Source organism: Ictidomys tridecemlineatus, chromosome 4 (genome assembly GCF_052094955.1).
Source record: "Ictidomys tridecemlineatus isolate mIctTri1 chromosome 4, mIctTri1.hap1, whole genome shotgun sequence".
Classification (NCBI taxonomy): Eukaryota; Metazoa; Chordata; class Mammalia; order Rodentia; family Sciuridae; genus Ictidomys; species Ictidomys tridecemlineatus.
Window position 1 is genome coordinate 148,834,036 of NC_135480.1, and position 18,976 is coordinate 148,853,011.

The window sequence follows — 18,976 nt, forward strand, 5'->3', positions numbered from 1 at the left end:
ATGAAAAGCAGAGTGCATTGCCTTTAATAACAATTGTTCAATCAATGTTGGGTTGATGAGTTCGAGACTTAGTTTTTGTCCCATCATCTCAACTACCAGACTATATAGGAAGTCAGATCAAGGCAGCCAAATGATGTCCCAAATTGTGGCACAAATACCAGCAACAAAACACAAAATTCACAATCCTCCAACAGGTGCCTTGCTTCTTTTTCTCAAAGCTATTTTCAAGTTGTCTTATGACTGATCTCTTTCTACTTATTCTTATAAATCGAGCTGCTCACTGATGGTTGCTGTGAACCACCACAAGCTTCTCCAGAAGTCAATGAATAAGACAAATGCAGAAATGAGAGCGTGTGAGGTGTGCTTGAAACTCTAGCACAAATGACTAAACATCCTAACTTTCAATCAGAAGTTAGGGAGGAATGAATTCATAGGATTTCTTGTGCAGCCAGTTATTGCATATTCCTTGGAAATGTAACAGGACTTCAGCACAGGAAATGACTATTAAAAGACCTTTGTGGGACAGAGAGAAAAGTGAAGGCCTCCTAGGACACCTAGAGGTGACTCCAGGCAGTGGTCAAGAACATGGTCTCTAAAGTCAAGACAGAATTTCAAATGTTGAAAACTTGAACATACTACTTAGAAATTAGTTTCTCAGGTGTAGAATGAGGGTAAATAATGGTGGATACCTCAAAAGGTTATCATGATGATTTAAGGAAGTATCTTGGAAAGGGCTTAGCACTCAGAAAGGGAGGAAGCAGTAAAAAAACATGGCACCCCTAGCAAGATTATTGACTTCCTTATGAACGCATGGGACTGGGGTAAAACAAGACAAACATTTTTGCCACTGCACCATTATATCATTGCTAAAGAATTTTCAATTATTATAAAACAATCTAGAAAGATATATCTTAGGACACAGCCTAAGCTGCTATAATGAAGAGAACCAAAAATACAGAAACTCAAACAAGGCAGAAATATATTTCTCCCCATGCAATATTCTGAGATAGAAGGTAGTTCAGAGCAGCTAATCAACTTTATTCCATAAATCCATTCAAAGATCTGGGTTATTTCCACCCTGTTGCTCTTCTATTCTCAAGAATGTTGAATTGTCAAAGCAGAGTCACTACCAAATCTGTGTTTCTATCCTCAAAAAGGAAAAAGAATGGAGATATATCCAATATTTTAAGGCTGAGATCCAGAAGACCACTTCTCTGTTTGAACTTATCTTACTTCAGTGGGTACTGGAAATGCTGTCTCTGAGAAGCTATGTGTTCAGATAATGCACTAATACTAAGGAAGAAAGATAGGATGGTCTAAAGGGATAACCCTCAGTCTACCACAAGGTAACTAATAGCTAGGAAAATCAACTAGGTGGACTAGACACACAGCCCATCAATTTGGCCTGACAATTTTTATTGACATGTAAATATACATGGTTGGTGCTACAGTGCAGAAAATTCAGAGGTGACTTAGATAAGGCCTTTATCCTCCAAATACTTAGAGTCCAAGTAGATAATGTCCTAGCATGTTCAATTTTGCAAAGTCTTTAGAAATGAGTAAAGTTTCTGCATGTGCAAGGGATTCTGAGGGAACCTGTCCAGGCGATGAGCAGGGACCTCTTCCATTGTGGGGACAATGAGGAGCCCAGTCTTCTTACTCGCAATTTTAAATGCAGCAAGTGCCTCATAAGCATTTCCTAGACGTGAAGAAGATTATAGTCAATATGCATTATCCAACATCGCTTATCCAAACAAGTTCTTTATCCTTTTCTTTCTTAACTCTCACTGTCATATGTTGGATGGGGATGGTATCTGAGGGGCCTGAGCTCTGGGTCAGACATGGCTTGGTATGCAACCCTGGCTCTGTTACCGACTTGGAAGTGAAGACTGCAGATGGGTTATTAGGTATCTCTGAGGCTCCTTCAACTAAAATGACAGTCTTAGGACTAAATAATGTCTAATCCCTTCTCAGCTAAAACAATCTATAGTTTTTAGATGATACTTTGTCAGGACAGGGAAGGAAGAGGTAGGAGGGAGGCAGGTGGCAGGACTGAGCCCTTTCTCCTGAACAGTTTTGTCCAGTTTTTCCTGGATGAAACTGTTATGTTTATTCTGTGTAAATTGCTCCATGAGACAAAACTCAGACTTTTGAAAATGACTCAACCTAACTTGGTAGCCTTTCATCTCCCTACTGTGAATATCCCTACAGTCCTGTCCTTTATCCATCTGAGACCCCTGTTCTAACCTGTAGCTACCCAGAGCTCTCCCTCACAAGGCTTTCCACGGCCTCCAACACTGCTCTTCTCATCTCCCTCCTTTACTAAGTTGATGTCTTCCTCGGTTCCATGATCTTGATTAGCCAAGGGTCATTCCTAGTCATTGTACTAAGGCAGGAATCACCAAATTTACTAAATTACCACTGCCTGGGATGTTCTACTCTTTCAAAAGGATCTTGATAATCCTTGAAATTGAGCAATGATAGAGATTCTAAGCACTTGAATGCTTGTCAGTGTGTGTGTAAGGGGGGTAGGGGGGTAGAGATATTTTTGGACTGAGGGACTTTCCCACCAGAAAGAGGGAGGAAGGGTGATGATGAGAAAGGAAAGGAGGAAGGAGAAGGAAGAGAGGGAGAAAAAAATAAAAAGGAAGTTGGTGGTTGGTTGATTGATAGATAGATAATAGGTATATCAGAGTGGCAGTAAGCATGGAGTCTGGAAACAGACAGCCCAGGTTGTATCTCCGCTAAGTCATTTGGTGTCTACCTTTGGGAAAATTCTCAGCCTTTCATCACTAGTAAAATTACAGTTAAGCCTGCCTTATAGTGTTTTCATGAAGATACATGAGCTGAGATGTACAGAGCATTTACAGTAACTGAGTAAAGGCTCAACACAGGGGCCGTGTTGGTTAAAACCCACTCATATGGCCAACTTGATGTCTATTTCTGAACTGCCATGTAATAAGATTCTGGTTCTTTCCTTCACCCAGGTCAGATGAAACCCAACATCCCTACTACTTCTTTGCTGTTCATTCTCATCCCTTCCTGCATCATTATTTTAATTTTCATAGTCACAATGATAACCATGAGAAAACCACTCTGCCAAAAGCTGTATTCTAGAAAAGGTAAGTTTTATTTACAGTAATCAAGTGGGCTGGAAAGTCTGCATGAAATCCAATCAAGACAGGGCTTTGAGTTCATCCTGATGATTTTTTTCTCCTACAAAAAAATAGCTCTAGTCGTCAGTGAGGTAAATTCCATACACTGAGCTTTTTAAAGAGAAAATTTTGTTCCCATAGCTAACATGCTAGGCTTTATTCTTGGAGCTAAAAACTTTCATCAGACTGATGAAGAGTAATGTCATTTTGGCAATGCAGACAGCAATGTGGTCAGATGCAGGTGAGAGGTGTCCAGGAGTGTTTCTGAAGATTCATTCAGTTTTATACCTCTTTTCCCCATCCTGGGCTTGAGCCAGGGTAAAACTTTCCCCTGTCCCCCAGGAATCTGAATCCCCTGTTTGAGTAAAGGAAAAGAGAACCAATTGTGAGGCTATTTGAGGCTGGGGAGCCTCAGCAGTTCCCCCTGGCATGCCTCCTTAACCCAGTGTGTTCTCACCAGCCCACTCCCATTCTGCTGTACTGGCTGGCACAGGGCATGCTTGTAGTCTTTGAGCCCTGAACAGAGCATTTGTTACTCCTGCTTCTGTCCTTAGTGAGTCTGACCTTGGTTTCCTTGGTGTCCTTGTCCTGGCTGCAAAAATCCCAGGATGTACACAGGCCTGTCTGGCTATCCCTTCGTCAGCACCTAGTGAACTTCTCCCAAGATCTACACTGGCCTTGTCTATAGAAAAAGAAGTGACATACGAGAATGATTCGATAGGAATTTGGGGCAGCACTAGTGCAGGTGGTTGAGCAGGTTTTTAGTGACTGTTATTCTACATTTACTTCTGTATTCTCATCTGCCATGAAGAATATAAAAACCATCATCTATATTATCATCTATCATGCTCTGTTAATCCATTCCATATTAGCTTGGATGTGACCATAAAAACCCTCTACCTATAGAATTCAAGAGAATGAAGAAAGAAAAAAAGTGAGGGAGAAGAAAGAAAAGAGAGGGGAGAGAAAGAAGGACTAAGGGAGGAAGGAGGAGAGGGAAGGAGAGAGGGTGAAGGCAGACAACAAAAGTGGAAGGGAAGGGTGCTTCATGGCAAAAGAGGAAGAATTACAGTGTTTGTTCAATATATGTTTGACTTTTAAATAAAATCATTTTACAAATCTATGCTCTCAGAGGGCTGTGGCAGATGCGACTCACTAAAGTCTTACCTTCTGCCTTTCTTCTTTTGGCTCCCACATACATAACTCTTGTAAACAAGGTTCCAGGCCTGAGACCTGAGGACCCTTTAGTCACTTCTATTCAGGCTATCTTTGGCGGAATGGAATAGAGTCACACTCAAATACAGAGCATGTTATTACCTCTGTCTTGAAAATTACTGAGGATGTCAGTAGCTCAGAGTTACCGGAATATAAGACTCAACTGTGATTGAGAAAGCTTTGTTACTAGTAAGAGTTAAGTGACTAAATTTGTTAACATTCCTTTTTAATGAACCAGAGGGAAATCATGGTTGTCCATCTAATAACACCCCTTCCTATCTAGCTCATTTGCATTCAGATCTGCTTTCTTGTATGGAAGATACATGGATACATGAAGAAATGTGTCTGCCATGCACACAACCTTGAGTGCCATGGATTAGAGCAAAGAACTGTAGGTTCTGTGGACAGATTTTCTAACCAGAGTCAGAAAGCTAGGCGGATCTGGCACTGCCATTTATTGGCCCTACAACCTTAAACAAATCACTCAACTTTGAGATGGTCTTTCTTTTATTTATTTATTTTTCTTTTGGTATTGGAGATTGCACCCAAGGATGCTCTATCACTGAGCTACATCCCTCACCCTTTTTTTAAAATGCTTTTATTAGTACATTATAGTTATAAATAATAACTGGGTTCCCTTTGACATAATCATATGCATGGAATTTAATTTGCCCCATTTTAGTTCCCAATGTTTTCTCTTTCCCTCCTCTTCCCCTCTCTCTTATTCCCTTTCCTCTACTCTATTGGTCTTCCTTTTATTTTTAATTTATTTATTTTCAACTTGGTGCTTTATAAACATAAAGTTGTAATTCACGGTGACATATATATCCATAGTGTAATTTTGTTAAATTTGTTCCGCAATTCCCAGTCAGTTATTTATTTACTTACTTACTTTTACTTTTTTAATATTTATTTATTTATTTAAGACAGGGGCTTGCTAAGTTGCCCAGGCTGACCTGCAACTGGCAATCTTCCTTCCTCAGCCTCCCAAATCATTGTGATTAAAAGTGCACTCCACCACGACTAGCTTGAGATGGTCTCTCTACGTGTAAATGGGAAGCAGCAAAAGAAGGAACGTTTATAGCTTTTTAACACAACCTCACTGCCACATATGTGTTCAACCTGGACCACAGCAGAATTCTCCTAACTGATCTCCATGCATCTAATTCTGACACCTCCTTAATGATCTGTTCTTCCTTTCTAGATGAGAATAGGCTAGAATAGGCTTTAATAAAAGTCTACCATTCTCCTTTGCTCAACCTCTTCAATGACTTCTCTTTGCTCACTGGATGAAGTCCCAATGAGCCCTGGGCATCTAACTCATATCTCCAGCTTTGACTATAGCACTATCACCCGCCCTTCTTACCCAAGCTCTCACCATAGAGGATTTTCTAGTCCCCAGAGGCACCCCACTATCAATTCTGAACTTTCTTTTATGATGTCCTCTGTTCTTAAAATGCCTTCTTCTTGTCTACCTCAGTTATAATCATCCTTTAAATTTCAGCTGTCATTTCATCAGTCTCCCAATTCTACCCCCTTGCCACACCTATTAAATCCTCTTGTTGTATGCTTCCACAGCACTGACTTCTTCTTTCAATACACTCAGCACAGAAGTAAATGTCTAGAACCTGCTTTTAATAGCTTTGGCTACAAATGCATTGCATTCTTTTTAGTTTTCTAATTAATCCCTCAAGCACCCACTTGCTCTTCTTAGCAAGAAGATCAATGTCTCACCCCACACATACAGTATGCATTTCTCCACCTCCCACAAACTATCAGGAAGCCTTCTCAGTTTACAGGGCCAGTGCTCTTTCCAAAGAGGCAGAAAGCCTACTGGAGAGCTAGGTCAGTCCACCAGAGAACCCTAATTTTGTGCTGTTTCTGACTCTACTCTTGCTGTACAGAATTTTTGTTCTCTTCTGATGTCTCCTTCCACTGCAAAAAGGTACCCTTGCAGGTCTAGATTCCCATGCAGACATGATGATACCAGATTACAATTTCTATGGCTCACCCTCATATGCTTTACCATTGGTCCCAAAGCAAGACCCTCATGGGCTAGAGAGGCAGGGGAGGCTTCCTACCTTAACCATAGCTGTGCACAGCCAGCCTCTTCCACACTTGTCGTGTTGAACATGAGACACTTGTCCTCACTTCCCTCTCTTGAGTTCCTCTTAGGGCCATTGTTGTCCTAAACTTATTAATCCTTTGAAGACTAAAGTTGATAGGTAGTAGTCTCAGTTTCTTTCTTTCTAGAAGGCTCCTTGGCTCTTAAACAGATTTAGCTATCCATGCCTCACCACCAACTCTGCACACTAAAGTGGATTGGGAGGGCAGCAATTGTTGGTTCATAAAATATCCTATTTACCATTTCCTCCTAAGATAACCATTAAGGGCCCCAGGTGATCTGTTGAGTTCCAGAGAAGAAGCTAACAATTTCTGTTGCAAAAGTAATGTCAAGTTCTGCTTTCAGCTAGTCCTTAAGTTTCATGAATACGGGGACTGTGTTCCTCTCATTCACCAATATGTGCCCAGTGTTTAAAGCATTACCTGACTTATTTAATATTTTAATAAAATTGTAAACATTGAACCTACTATATGCTGATGAATATGCCAGACCTGACCTATCCAATATAATGACTATTTAAATTTAAATAAAAATTCGATTCATTAATTATATTTTAATTACTCACACATTGTTACTGCTGAAGAGCCACTTGCAGCCAGTGGCTACCATATTTGACACTGCAGATATGTAAAATTACATCACAGCAGAAAGTTATTAGATGGCACTCAGACTCTTTACAAACTTCTTTTTACTTAATCCCACCAAAATTTCTTGAGATAGAGGTGATGTCTTTACTTTACAGATGAAGGAACCGAGGCTCAGAAAGGTTATCTGACATCCTACAGTCATCTGGCTTGTATGTGAACACAGGTCCACAAGTGTGACTCTAAAACCTGTAGATTTTTTGTTGAAAAAAAAATTGGCTCAGTCTAAATAGCATTATCTTTGGGCAATTGAAAACAAAAGCAAGTTCTCAATCCAAAAGATTTGAGTGACTTTATCATTGATTTGTTGAGCTAATAACAAGCCAAGTTACAATCCAGAAAGGCCACCTGCTATAGAATCTAGATCTCTGGAACAAGTATCCAGATCTTGAAGTGTTTCTCAAATTCTGTTGAAGGATTAGCTTGTTTTAATTTCCAGTATGTTGATATTTTATAATAAGCACTTACTAAAAAATGTAATGGAAGGAACAAAAGCATAAAACAGTAAACCTTATTTTTTATTAGATGCAACAAATATTAAATTTCAAAAAATGCCATCAGAGAAAATAATAAAAGAATTATTCCAAAAGTTTCTAAATGTTTACACTCAATTTCTATGTTTATCATAGACTGATAACAGTTTGCCCACACTAGCCTATAGACCAGACTCTGAGTGGCACCACCTAGAAGACTGAGCCAGAGCTTTACAGGAAGCTATTCCAAAAGCCACAGCTGCTGGTTTATGGTTGCCATAGACCCACAGAGAATAGTAGCACTGACCTGTGGCATTAAAAAGGCCTCCAATGAAAATGTCAGCATTCAAAATCAATTCTTCTGGGGTAACCACTGAATTCCTTTCAAATGCGAACATTAGGGGAGGCTACAATGCTGGGTAGAGTCCCTCAAATTCTGAGCAAGATCAGGATGGTTATGATGGAATTACTAAAAACCTGGTGAACAGAGCAAAAGCAGAAACAGTGATGGAATTCAGGAACCCAGGCAAGGGCAAGAGTTGAGCATCAAGCCCTAGAAGGGAATCAGAATGGAAGCGACATGTAAAATCAGGGGAAGAAATGAAAGCAGGGGATTTAGTGGTGAGCAACGAACTTGTGCTTTTGCTATATTAGTCACTTTAAATCATCAGTCATTTACATCTTACTTCAAATTAAGCAACCATACATTCTGCTCTGTGCCAGGGAAGTAAGGCAGGAAGTGGCAGTTAAGAAAGAAGGAAGGGAGAGAATATTCTAGAACCCGACATTTCTTGGATTATATACCAAATTTGCAGCCCCTCATCATCTAAGTGTCTGGGGGAATCCAAGGGCAAACAAAGGAATAGAAACTGAACTTTTGTTGTTGTTGTTGTTGTTGTTGTTCAGAGTCCTGGCCTAGAGTCCAGATTTTACATTATGTATTATTTAGTTTGAGGTCCCAAACCACAGTGGACATCTGGAACTCTATATATGGATTTATTTTCCTTCTGCCATAGTTTAATCTATAAACAGAATAATTTTCTCATTTTTCAACACCAAGGCTGCGAAAGCCCAATATAATGTTTACTAATATCAAAGAAAGAACTTGGAGGACTCAATGGAGAGGGTTTAGATGTTTTATTAATCACATGGTGTTCCTCAGCAGTAGCAGGTTGGGACAAAATCAGAGACCACAGCACACCTAAAAGCAAGGGGATGGTGTAGGGTAGGTTGCATGCCCACTACACAGATGCATTTTTTTTCAGATGTTTAATGAGGACATTCTTTTTCTTTACAACCAAGGTTGCCCTCTTTGATCCCCACCTAAAGATTGGAGACAAGGAAGTGGCCAGTTTCCCTTCTCCTTACTTTCCTTATCATATTCTTCGAAGACCTTCATATCTGATCACTAGGAACAACAGCCTTCCTAAGTACTGACTGATGTTTACCCCAACGCTCATTCTATTTCTGGGATTTTTATTAACTCAGGCACAACAAAAAGATCCGTCACCACAGTAAAGAGGGAAGTGAACAAAGCTGTGAGTAAGCATGAGTTTGCTTTTCTTTTTCAGCCCCTTTTCTCTCTTAGTGTGAATTAAAAGATACAACCACCCCTCTGAATTCATAAGGGATTGGTTCCCAGGACCCCACACCCCAAAGATACCAAAATCAGTAGATGTGCAAGTCTCTCTCATAAAATGGCATAATATTTGCAGATAAACCTGTGTATATCCCCCATATACTTTAAATCATTTCTAGATTACTTATAATGCCTAAAGCAATGTAAACGCTATATAGTTGTTATACTGTTTAGTAAATAATGATAAGAAAAAAAGTCTGTACATGTCAGTATAAACACAATTTTAAAAAATATATATTTTCGATTCATAGTTGGTTGAACTCACCAACATGAACACCCATGGGTACAGAGGGGCAACTGCAAGCATTCTTCTATTAATTCATGAAAGGCAACTGAATAGTTTCAGCATATATACAATCTCCCTGTTCTGTGGCATTTTCGCTAAGGCTTGATCTTGCTATCCTGCATTGCTCCATATATTTCTTGGAGAACAAAGATGGTGTCTGATTTTCAGCCCCAAAGCAAGCGTGCTATTTTTTGCTCAGTCTTTATTCCTAAGCTCTCCTAGGCCATACTGCACAAGAGGTCTGGGCTCACAAAGTTAGCATGGTTAAAATTTGCCAACAAAGAGTAGATACTCAATCTGGATACAGTCAACAACTTATGTTTACAACCATGATTAAGATATATACTGTTGAGGGCTATGATTCAAGAGCAATCTGGGTGAACAGAAATCTCTTCATGAGGCTTGGAGCTGGAATTTGTGGAAGAAGAAGAATGAATGTGGAGATCAGAAGGGGGCGCTGCTGAAGTCATTCAGGCTGGTTGAATAGAAAGTATAAACCATGTGGAAGAGGAGCTCTGGGGTCAGGTGGGCCTGGGTCCTGTTGGAAAATGGATACTTTGAACTTTCTCGGCAAAAGCTTCCCTTCCTTTTGTGATCTAGGAATCATATGGCATGATGCATGGATTCACGTCATTCAAAATGACATAGGAAAATCAGAGAAACTTTAAATAACTTTCCAAGAGTAACACAGAATATTCAGAGGTACTTATTTTAGCATTCTGCTGAATATAGCACAATTCCAGAAGTACCAATTGTGAAAACAACTCTAGAGAGACTTCAAATTCCAGGGTCTGTGTCCAGCTCTTACATAGAAATACACAAAATGTAACGGAAAGGAATGACATTGGCCTCTGCACCCTCCTCTTCTCCCACTACTGGTCTGAAAGCCATTCTTGAAATTGAATCCTTACTGCATACTCATACCCTAGGCAAAGAACCTAGGGTAGTCTAGGTTCTTTGCCTAGGGTAAAGGACTGTACTGAGATCCAATTACACTGAGCTTCTCTGAATCAGCAATGAGAATCTTGACTCATTAAAGTTTCCAATTAGCATTTGCAGGCCTGATCAAACACCCATTTCTTAAGAACTGAAATCGTTGACTCCTATAAAAGTCTTCTTGGCCTAAAGATGAGTTTCCAGGAAAAGCAACAGTTTTTGTCTGTGTTTTGTAGGCTCAGAGCCTTTGTATTAGCAATTCCTTTAGCTGCTTATTATAGGGAAGGAATGTTGAAAGGCCTGAGAGCAGAGATGATCACCTCAGATGCCCATTGGGGCTGGGCAGGTGATGAATTGAATACAAAGGATCTGGTACAATCAGGTAGGGAGTAGTAGGGACTCCTGCCATCTGGAGAACATACGGCCTATCAGCTAGCCTGTCATTGCTAAGATGAAAATCCAGATGTTTACATAAAATCTGTTATTCATTAAGTGCTAGTTGAAAATATTTTAAACCAAACAAGCCAAATTAAACATGCCCATAGGCTAATATGGCTTGTGGGTGATCACTTTGTAACCTCAATCCTAAAGAGATAATGCTACCAGAAAAGGGGCTTAGAATCTGAGCAATTAGGAAAGAAATTTCTCTATCTGAGGAATCTCTTTGAGGAATCAGGGAACACACAAGGGTATATTAAATATCCTAAATGTCTTAGACCATAGACTGCTGTGGTGAGCCGTTCCTGCGGACTGTGGTCGCCATTACATGATGGCGCTGGCTCCGTTGTGGTCTGTGAAGGACAACTCCATATCAGAGAGAGTTGGCATGTTTCCAGCTCCTTATCAGAGAAAGTTGGCGTGTCATTTTTTAGCACCCTGTGAGAAGGGTACACGTGGCAGCTTTGCATTGGGGTTCGAGGTGCTTTATTAAGGCTGGGAGGGGCATCCAATTATTATTCCGGGTAGTAGAAGTAGAGTAGAAGAATCATTAAAAGAATATCAGGGGCCTGAATAAACTGCTGAAAGAAGATTCCTGAGTCGCGTCTTCCTTGCGGGCAAGGGGGTCGTGACAAGTGGTGCCGAAACCCGGGAGAAAAGAAACAAAGAAACACCCAGGAACCAGAACTTTCAGCAGTCAGGGAGGTGCACCGGTAAGTCCCAGGTAAGGTGGGACCCGCTGTTAAAAAGCGGAGGCTCCTCTATACATAAAGAGGGAGCATTAAAAGGTACCTGCTCCTCTGTAAAAAGAGAGGGCATTACATCTCATAGCAATTGCACTCTGTATTTTCGTTTTTGTTTTCTGTAAATGTTCATTTTGTTTTGTGTACTTTCACTTTCAATTTCTGTGTTTTCTTGTGTTGCGTCATGGGTGCCGTGACTTCAAGTCCACTCCTTCTGGCCTTAGATGGCTTTTTACGTTCCAAGGGACTGGAGGTGAAACGCAATACCTTAGAGAAATTTTTACAGAGGGTAGATACAGCTACACCGTGGTTTGCATTTTCAGACAGCCTCACTACACCCAGCTGGGATAAATTAGGCAAAGACCTTGACTTTGCTCGTGAACAGGACATGCTAGAGGGCGGGGTGATACCCCTCTAAAAGATGGTCCGTAGTTGTCTTACGGATGGCAGATGCCAAGAAGCGCTTGTTAAAGGGCAGGAGGTTTTAGAACAATTGCATGAGGAAAAATCAGAAACAACAGAGAGTGAAGTGTCTCAGGAAGAGGGGAGTGTGCGGGGCGTGGAAAACGGGAGGAGACTGTATCCAGATCTCAGTGTGCTGCGCACGCCCCCATGCAAAAGTGGGTCAGAGGCAGAAGACGCTGAGGAGGAGGAGATAAGAACGCTGTCCCGGCAGTTAGGGAGTTTAGGTAGAGGGAACAGAGATAAGCAAGGGCTCGGGAACGGGCGGCCTCCCGATCCGCCTCCGTATGGCGGGGGTGTTTCAGGACGAAGTTTCCACGCCCAAACATGGAGGGCTGTTAACACTGAGATGGGTCTTGCTTATCCAGTTTTTCAGGATGATAATAGGGAAAGATTTCATGAGCTTTTGGATTTCAAAATTGTAAAAACCCTGGCAGAGTCTGTGCGCACTTATGGGGTTGATGCCGCTTTTACACTAACTCAGGTGGAGAATCTGTCCAGATACTACATGACTCCCTCTGATTGGGCTAGCCTCGTTCGGGCTTGTGTCTCCCCAGACAAATATCTGGACTGGAGAGCATTTGTGCTAGAGGGCGCAGCAGAGCAGGCCGCCCAAAATCATGCAGCAGGACACCCCCATTGGGACAAAAAAAAAAAAAATGCTTTTGGGACAAGGGAGATTTGCTACTGTTTCTTTTCCATTCCTTTGCATCCTAAAGACTCATAGCGTTTTGCCTTCACCCTTCCCTCGTGTAATCATGAGGAACCAGATCAAAGGTTTGAGTGGGTTGTTTTACCACAGGAAATGTCTAACAGTCCTACGATTTGTCAGATGTATGTAGGGAAGGCACTCGCACCTCTCAGACAAAAATATCCTTCCATTAAGATTATTCATTATATGGATGATGTATTATTGGCAGCCAAATTACAACAGTCAGTTTATGAGGCCTATAAAGACCTGGTAAAGTTGTTAGCTCAGTATGGATTACATATTGCACCTAAAAAGGTTCAAACAGGGGATTCTATTCAGTATTGGGGAGCGACGATTGGATATGACATATTAAAACCACAAAAGGTTACTATAAGAACTCAAGATCTCCAAACTTTAAATGACTTTCAAAAACTGTTGGGAGATATTAATTGGATAAGAGGTTATTTACATATTCCTAATATCGTGCTCCAGCCTTTGTATGCTATTCTTAAGGGTGATCCAGATCTTACTTCCCCTCGTACCCTCACTAAAGAGGCCAGAGCGGCCCTTATAAAAGTAGAAAAAACTATACAACATGCTACTCTATACAGGCTCCAGAGTGATAAACCTTTCCAGTTATGTGTGCTTGCCACTATGCGGCAGCCTACTGGAGTACTGTGGCAAGATGGGCCTTTACTATGGATCCACCCACATGTATCCCCAGAAAAATCTTTAGAATACTATCCTGATGCTGTTACAGCGTTAGCACTTAGAGGGATTCAACAGAACATTCAATTTTTTGGACAAGCACCTTTTTCTCTTATCATACCCTATTCTAAAGTTCAACTTAATGTTTTGTGTGCTACTCTAGACAACTGGGCCATTCTATGTTGCTCGTTTCAAGGGGATATTGATAATCATTACCCTTCTCATCCATTACTCCATTTTGTTAAAGAACATCCTATCATTTTCCCTAAAGTAACTTCACCCACTCCAATTCCGGGGGCTGTTAACATTTTTACTGATGGCTCTAAGTCTGGAATGGGAGCTTATGTGATTAATGACTCTCCCCCTGTCCAGCATCAATTTGCTCCTGGAAATCCACAATGGGTAGAACTACAAATTGTCATTAAAGTTTTTAAACAGTGTTCTTTTTCTTTCAATCTCATTTCGGACTCCATCTATGTGGTACAGGCGCTCAAAATTCTGGAGGCTGTAGGAGCTATTAGTGACACCCATGCTGTGTCTGCTTACTTTAATCAGCTTCAACAGCTTATCCGTAGCCGTACTGCCCCTTTCTATCCAATGCACATTCGGGCTCACACTTCTCTTCCTGGCCCGTTATCACAGGGTAATGCCTGTGCTAACTCGGCAACTAGAAGCCAGTTGGTATGCTTGGCCTCCTCCTTAGAAGAAGCTAAATTGTTTCATCACAACTTTCATGTCAATGCTATAACGCTGCACAGACGTTTTTCCATCTCCAGAGCAGATGCTCGTCAGATAGTATTACAATGTCCCCATTGTGTCACATTTCTTCATCCTCCTACTTATGGTGTAAACCCACGAGGATTAAAGCCATTGGTCATCTGACAAATGGACGTAACTCACGTGCCTGACTTTGGTAACCTCAAATATGTACATGTTTCTATTGACACATACTCTGGAATTATTCATGCTTCTACTTTATCGAAAAAAAAGGCACGTAATGTTATTACTCATTGCTTAGAGACATGGACAACATGGGGTACACCTACATCCCTTAAGACTGATAATGGACCTGCTTATACGGGCAGACAGTTTACATCCTTTTGTTCTACTATGGGAGTACAACTTGCTCATGGGTTGCCTTACAATCCTCAAGGACAAGACATTGTTAAACGTGCCCACCACACCTTAAAAAAAACCTTAGAAAAACAAAAAGGGGGAATAGGAGTTGACCACACTCCTAAAGAACGCCTGTCCTTAGCTCTTTTTACCATTAATTTTTTGAATTTGGATATTCATGGCCGCTCTGCGGCCGATAGACATGTGTCCCCTCAGCCCTCTGTGACTGGCTATGTTAAGTGGAAGGATGTTCTTACGGGCCAATGGAACGGCCCTGACCCCGTGCTGACATGGGCACGAGGATCTGTATGTGTTTTTCCCCAGGATCGCACGGAGCCGCTGTGGATCCCTGAACGCCTGACAAGAAGAGTCTCGAGATCTACTAACCAGCAGCAGGAGGTGCCACAACAGTCCCATGATGAGGAGCTTCATTCTGATGAGTGCTCTGGCTCTGATGCTGGTGCCAACGGTACAGATGGCACCAATGCAGTGGTGGGCAGTGGCACGGGCATGGCCAATGCCAATGCCAATTCATAGTAATTCTAGTGTCCTCCCCACTCTTTTTTCTACCTCATGTGAGATGTCTGCTCCTTGTACCTCTCCTAGAGGGGACATGGAAAATATTTTTAATCAGTCTCAAGTTAATCTCACAGAAGTTTTTTGTTTCAGTCTTGGAAACACTAATTGTATTAGCCTTAAGACCAAAAATTTGACTAACTGGGAGGACCCATTGTGGTCCAGTCGAGTCTCAGGGAGTATTCTCAGTGCTATATTGAGCCAAGTAGTTTCAGGGAAACAATCAGGCTCAGGGACCCCCGCAACTAGCTCTGTTTTAAACATAACTACTTTAACTATTATCTCCGAGGTATTAATCCCAATGCCTCCTTCTTCTAATAATACTTGCTATGCCACTCATTTCAAGGCCTCTCCTTACTGTACCCCTAATTTTGGTTTTCCCCCGACATTTACGCCTTGTCAGGATCATTCTTGGGAAAAACATCAAGTTGCTAAAGGTTTCTCCTTTTCCCCCCCTCTAAAGAGATATGTTTATAACTTTAACAACAATGCCAACTCCTCTACAAGAACAGGTTGGTCCTGGTTTCAATGGCTCATTTCCAATGAGAAGGGGGCTTCAGCTGATATTTCCACATTGGCTCAATTACTAGGAGCCAAAAGTTGGCTGGCTAATGTTTCTGACACTACTAAGGAGAGTGAATGAGGTAATAGGCTTACATCTGTTTCGTTCAACTCTCTGTTACGTTATGCCACATTGCCTCCTACAATGGTCTGTATACAATCCCCGTTCCTGTTCCTTTTAGCTAATCACACCTCATTGGGGATGCTGGATTGTTCTATTATTACCTGTTTCTTATCTGAGTGTTGGAATGGTTCTTGGACTGTAGCAGTAATTATAAAAATTCCAACTTTTGTCCCAATCCCAGTCACTGCGGATCCAGATAAATTTCCTATTGTAGAGCTACTTAAAGTCCACAGAGATTTTAAAATCACGACAACTATAGTGACAGCCGTGGCGGCATCTGCTGCTACAGCAGTTACGGCCGGAGTAGCCATGGCCAGTCAAGTACAAACTGCTGCCACTATTAATCAAGTTGTTCAACAAACGTCCACTATACTTAAATCGCAAAATGCGATTAATCAACATATTTTGTCAGGGATTTTAGCTACCAACCAAAAAATAGATTTTCTTCAAGCTCAGGTAGAAAAATTGGCTGACCTAGTACTTTTGGGCTACATTGACCAACGTGCACATTTATGTATAACCTCTGTCAGATTTAATGATTCCAGAAATGCTTCCCACATCATTGGTGGATATCTGGCCGAAAATTGGTCCATGGAAGCGAAAAACATGATCCAGTCTCAACTAACCCAGATAGCTGTCTTAAATAGTACCCGTGTCGATCCCGTGACTCTGGGTCAATTCACCAATTGGATATCTTCTGCTTTTTCCTTTTTTAAAGAGTGGGTGGGAGTAGGCATTTTTGGTACACTGTGTTGTTTTGGTATGTTCCTCTGTTTGTGGTTTCTCTGTCGCCTTAAGGCTCGTAGTGCTCAAGATAAGGCTATGATCATACAAGCTCTTGCTGCTTTAGAAACTGGCAACTCGCCACAGGTCTGGCTTGCACATCTTAAACACTAAACTTTTGACATGGTCATTGCACCCCAAGTTATTATAACATTGCACTGAAATTGACATGTCTTTCCTCGTTATTCTCTTAGTGTCAGAAAGCCCTTGCACTCTGCCGGTCTTGCTACCATTGCACACAGATGGGTTTCTACACTAGTGCCTTTGACATGGTCGTTGCACCCCAAGTTCTTATAACATTACACTGGGTACGACATGTCCTTCTTTTGTCTTTCTCTTAGTGCTGGAAAGCCCTTGCACTCTGCGGGTCTTGTTGCCATTGCACACAAAAGGGTTTCCACACTGGTCTTTATCTATCACTTTAAAGTCCGTGCCTTTCTTTCAGGGTGCTGCCAACTTGTTCGTAGTTGTACCTCTGCATGGCCACAGTTCAACCTCAGCTATTCCCTCTTACTCACCATCGTCACGATACAGGATGCGAGACAAGGCACTGCACTTGAGTGATCCATTAAAAAAAGAGACCTCAAGGGGAACATGTCCTATTGCATGCGGGTTTGACGTGTCTCCGCCCCGCCCCACAAAAAAAGACGTCAACTGATATGGTGTCAGGTCTGGGAAAGGCGCCCCCTGGGGCTGGCCCATACTATACAGCCACTTTTACACAGTGGGATAGGACCTCTACTCTCGCCTGTATTGTCTTAGTGAAACAAAAAGGGGGAGCTGTGGTGAGCCGTTCCTGCGGACTGTGGTCGCCATTACATGATGGCGCTGGCTCCGTTGTGGTCTGTGAAGGACAACTCCATATCAGAGAGAGTTGGCATGTTCCCAGCTCCTTATCAGAGAAAGTTGGCGTGTCATTTTCTAGCACCCTGTGAGAAGGGTACACGTGGCAGCTTTGCATTGGGGTTCGAGGTGCTTTATTAAGGCTGGGAGGGGCATCCAATTATTATTCCGGGTAGTAGAAGTAGAGTAGAAGAATCATTAAAAGAATATCAGGGGCCTGAATAAACTGCTGAAAGAAGATTCCTGAGTCGCGTCTTCCTTGCGGACAAGGGGGTCGTGACAGACTGCCACATAATCTAAATATTGCACTATTAGAGAATACCTTCATTGGGTAAACAGGATACCAAGCGTGTTTAACAAATACTATTCCTTATAAACAGAAAAATCGCAGACCTTCTTTTAATGGCATCTGAAATTCAAAATAAAGTAACTATCTTAATTAAAAGTCAAATTTTTAAAAAAGAGAATATTTCCCTTTTCCCCAATTACATAAGTCATATTCTCTCCCCTCTAGATGAGGTGGAGAGTGAAAATGAGGGACATGAGACATTGATCTTCTCTCTGCCTCTCCTTCTCCCTGGCACTTATCTGTGAAGATGTAACATGAGATGTAAAATGAGGTTAGGGCTACTTAGATATATGTCATAGAAAATGTTCACATGTATACCTAAGGAGATGCATATAGAAAGGTTCTTGATACCATTGCTTATAATTTCAGCAAATTGGAAACAATCAAATATGTATCAATAGAATAGATAGACAGGATTACTTAACTAAGCTGAAATTAAAGTGGAAGAACCAAAACTAGGTGTATTTTTAGATAAATATGTCTAAACAATATAATTTTTAATATATATATAATATATAATACATATTATATATAATATATATTTTAGTTGTAGATGGACACAATACCTTATTTGTTTTTATTTTTATATGATACTGGGGATCAAATCCAGTGCCCCACATATGCTAGGCAAGCACTCTATCACTGAGCCATAATCCTGGCCCCTAAACAATGTAATTTTGAGAGGAAAGACAGATCACAGAAAGATACAGATAGTATAATCACTATTATATAAAGAGTTTATAAAAACACAGATAATTCTTCAGTAGTTTTATGAGAAATATTAATATGAATTAAAAGTACAACACTAGCATGGCAATGATGAATACCAAATTCAACCTCATTTTAAAATTTTTATTGGTGCATTGTAATTATATATACAATGGGGGTTCATTGTGACATAGTCATACATGCACATAAAATAATTTGGTCAATTTCATTCCCCAGTATTTCCCTTTCCCTCCCCTCCTTCTTCCCCCTGTTTCCCTTCCTTTGCTCTACCAGTTTGCCTTCTATTTCCATGAGATCCACCTTTTTCCCTCTTTTCTCTGTAGCTTCCACATATAAGAGAAAACATAGGACTCTTGACTATGAATCTGGTAGTTTTAATA

The 18,976-nt window shown here is 41.1% G+C and overlaps 1 protein-coding gene across 1 annotated transcript in view; it reads left to right on the top strand.

The window, feature by feature from the left end:
- The window catches only part of Pdcd1lg2 (programmed cell death 1 ligand 2), a 53,123-nt gene that overhangs the window by 24,799 nt on the left and 9,348 nt on the right, over positions 1–18,976 (top strand). Inside the window, exon 4 of the mRNA XM_040285730.2 lies at positions 2,988–3,122. Coding sequence (XP_040141664.2) covers positions 2,988–3,122 — 135 coding nt within the window. The remainder of the gene's footprint in view (positions 1–2,987; positions 3,123–18,976) is intronic.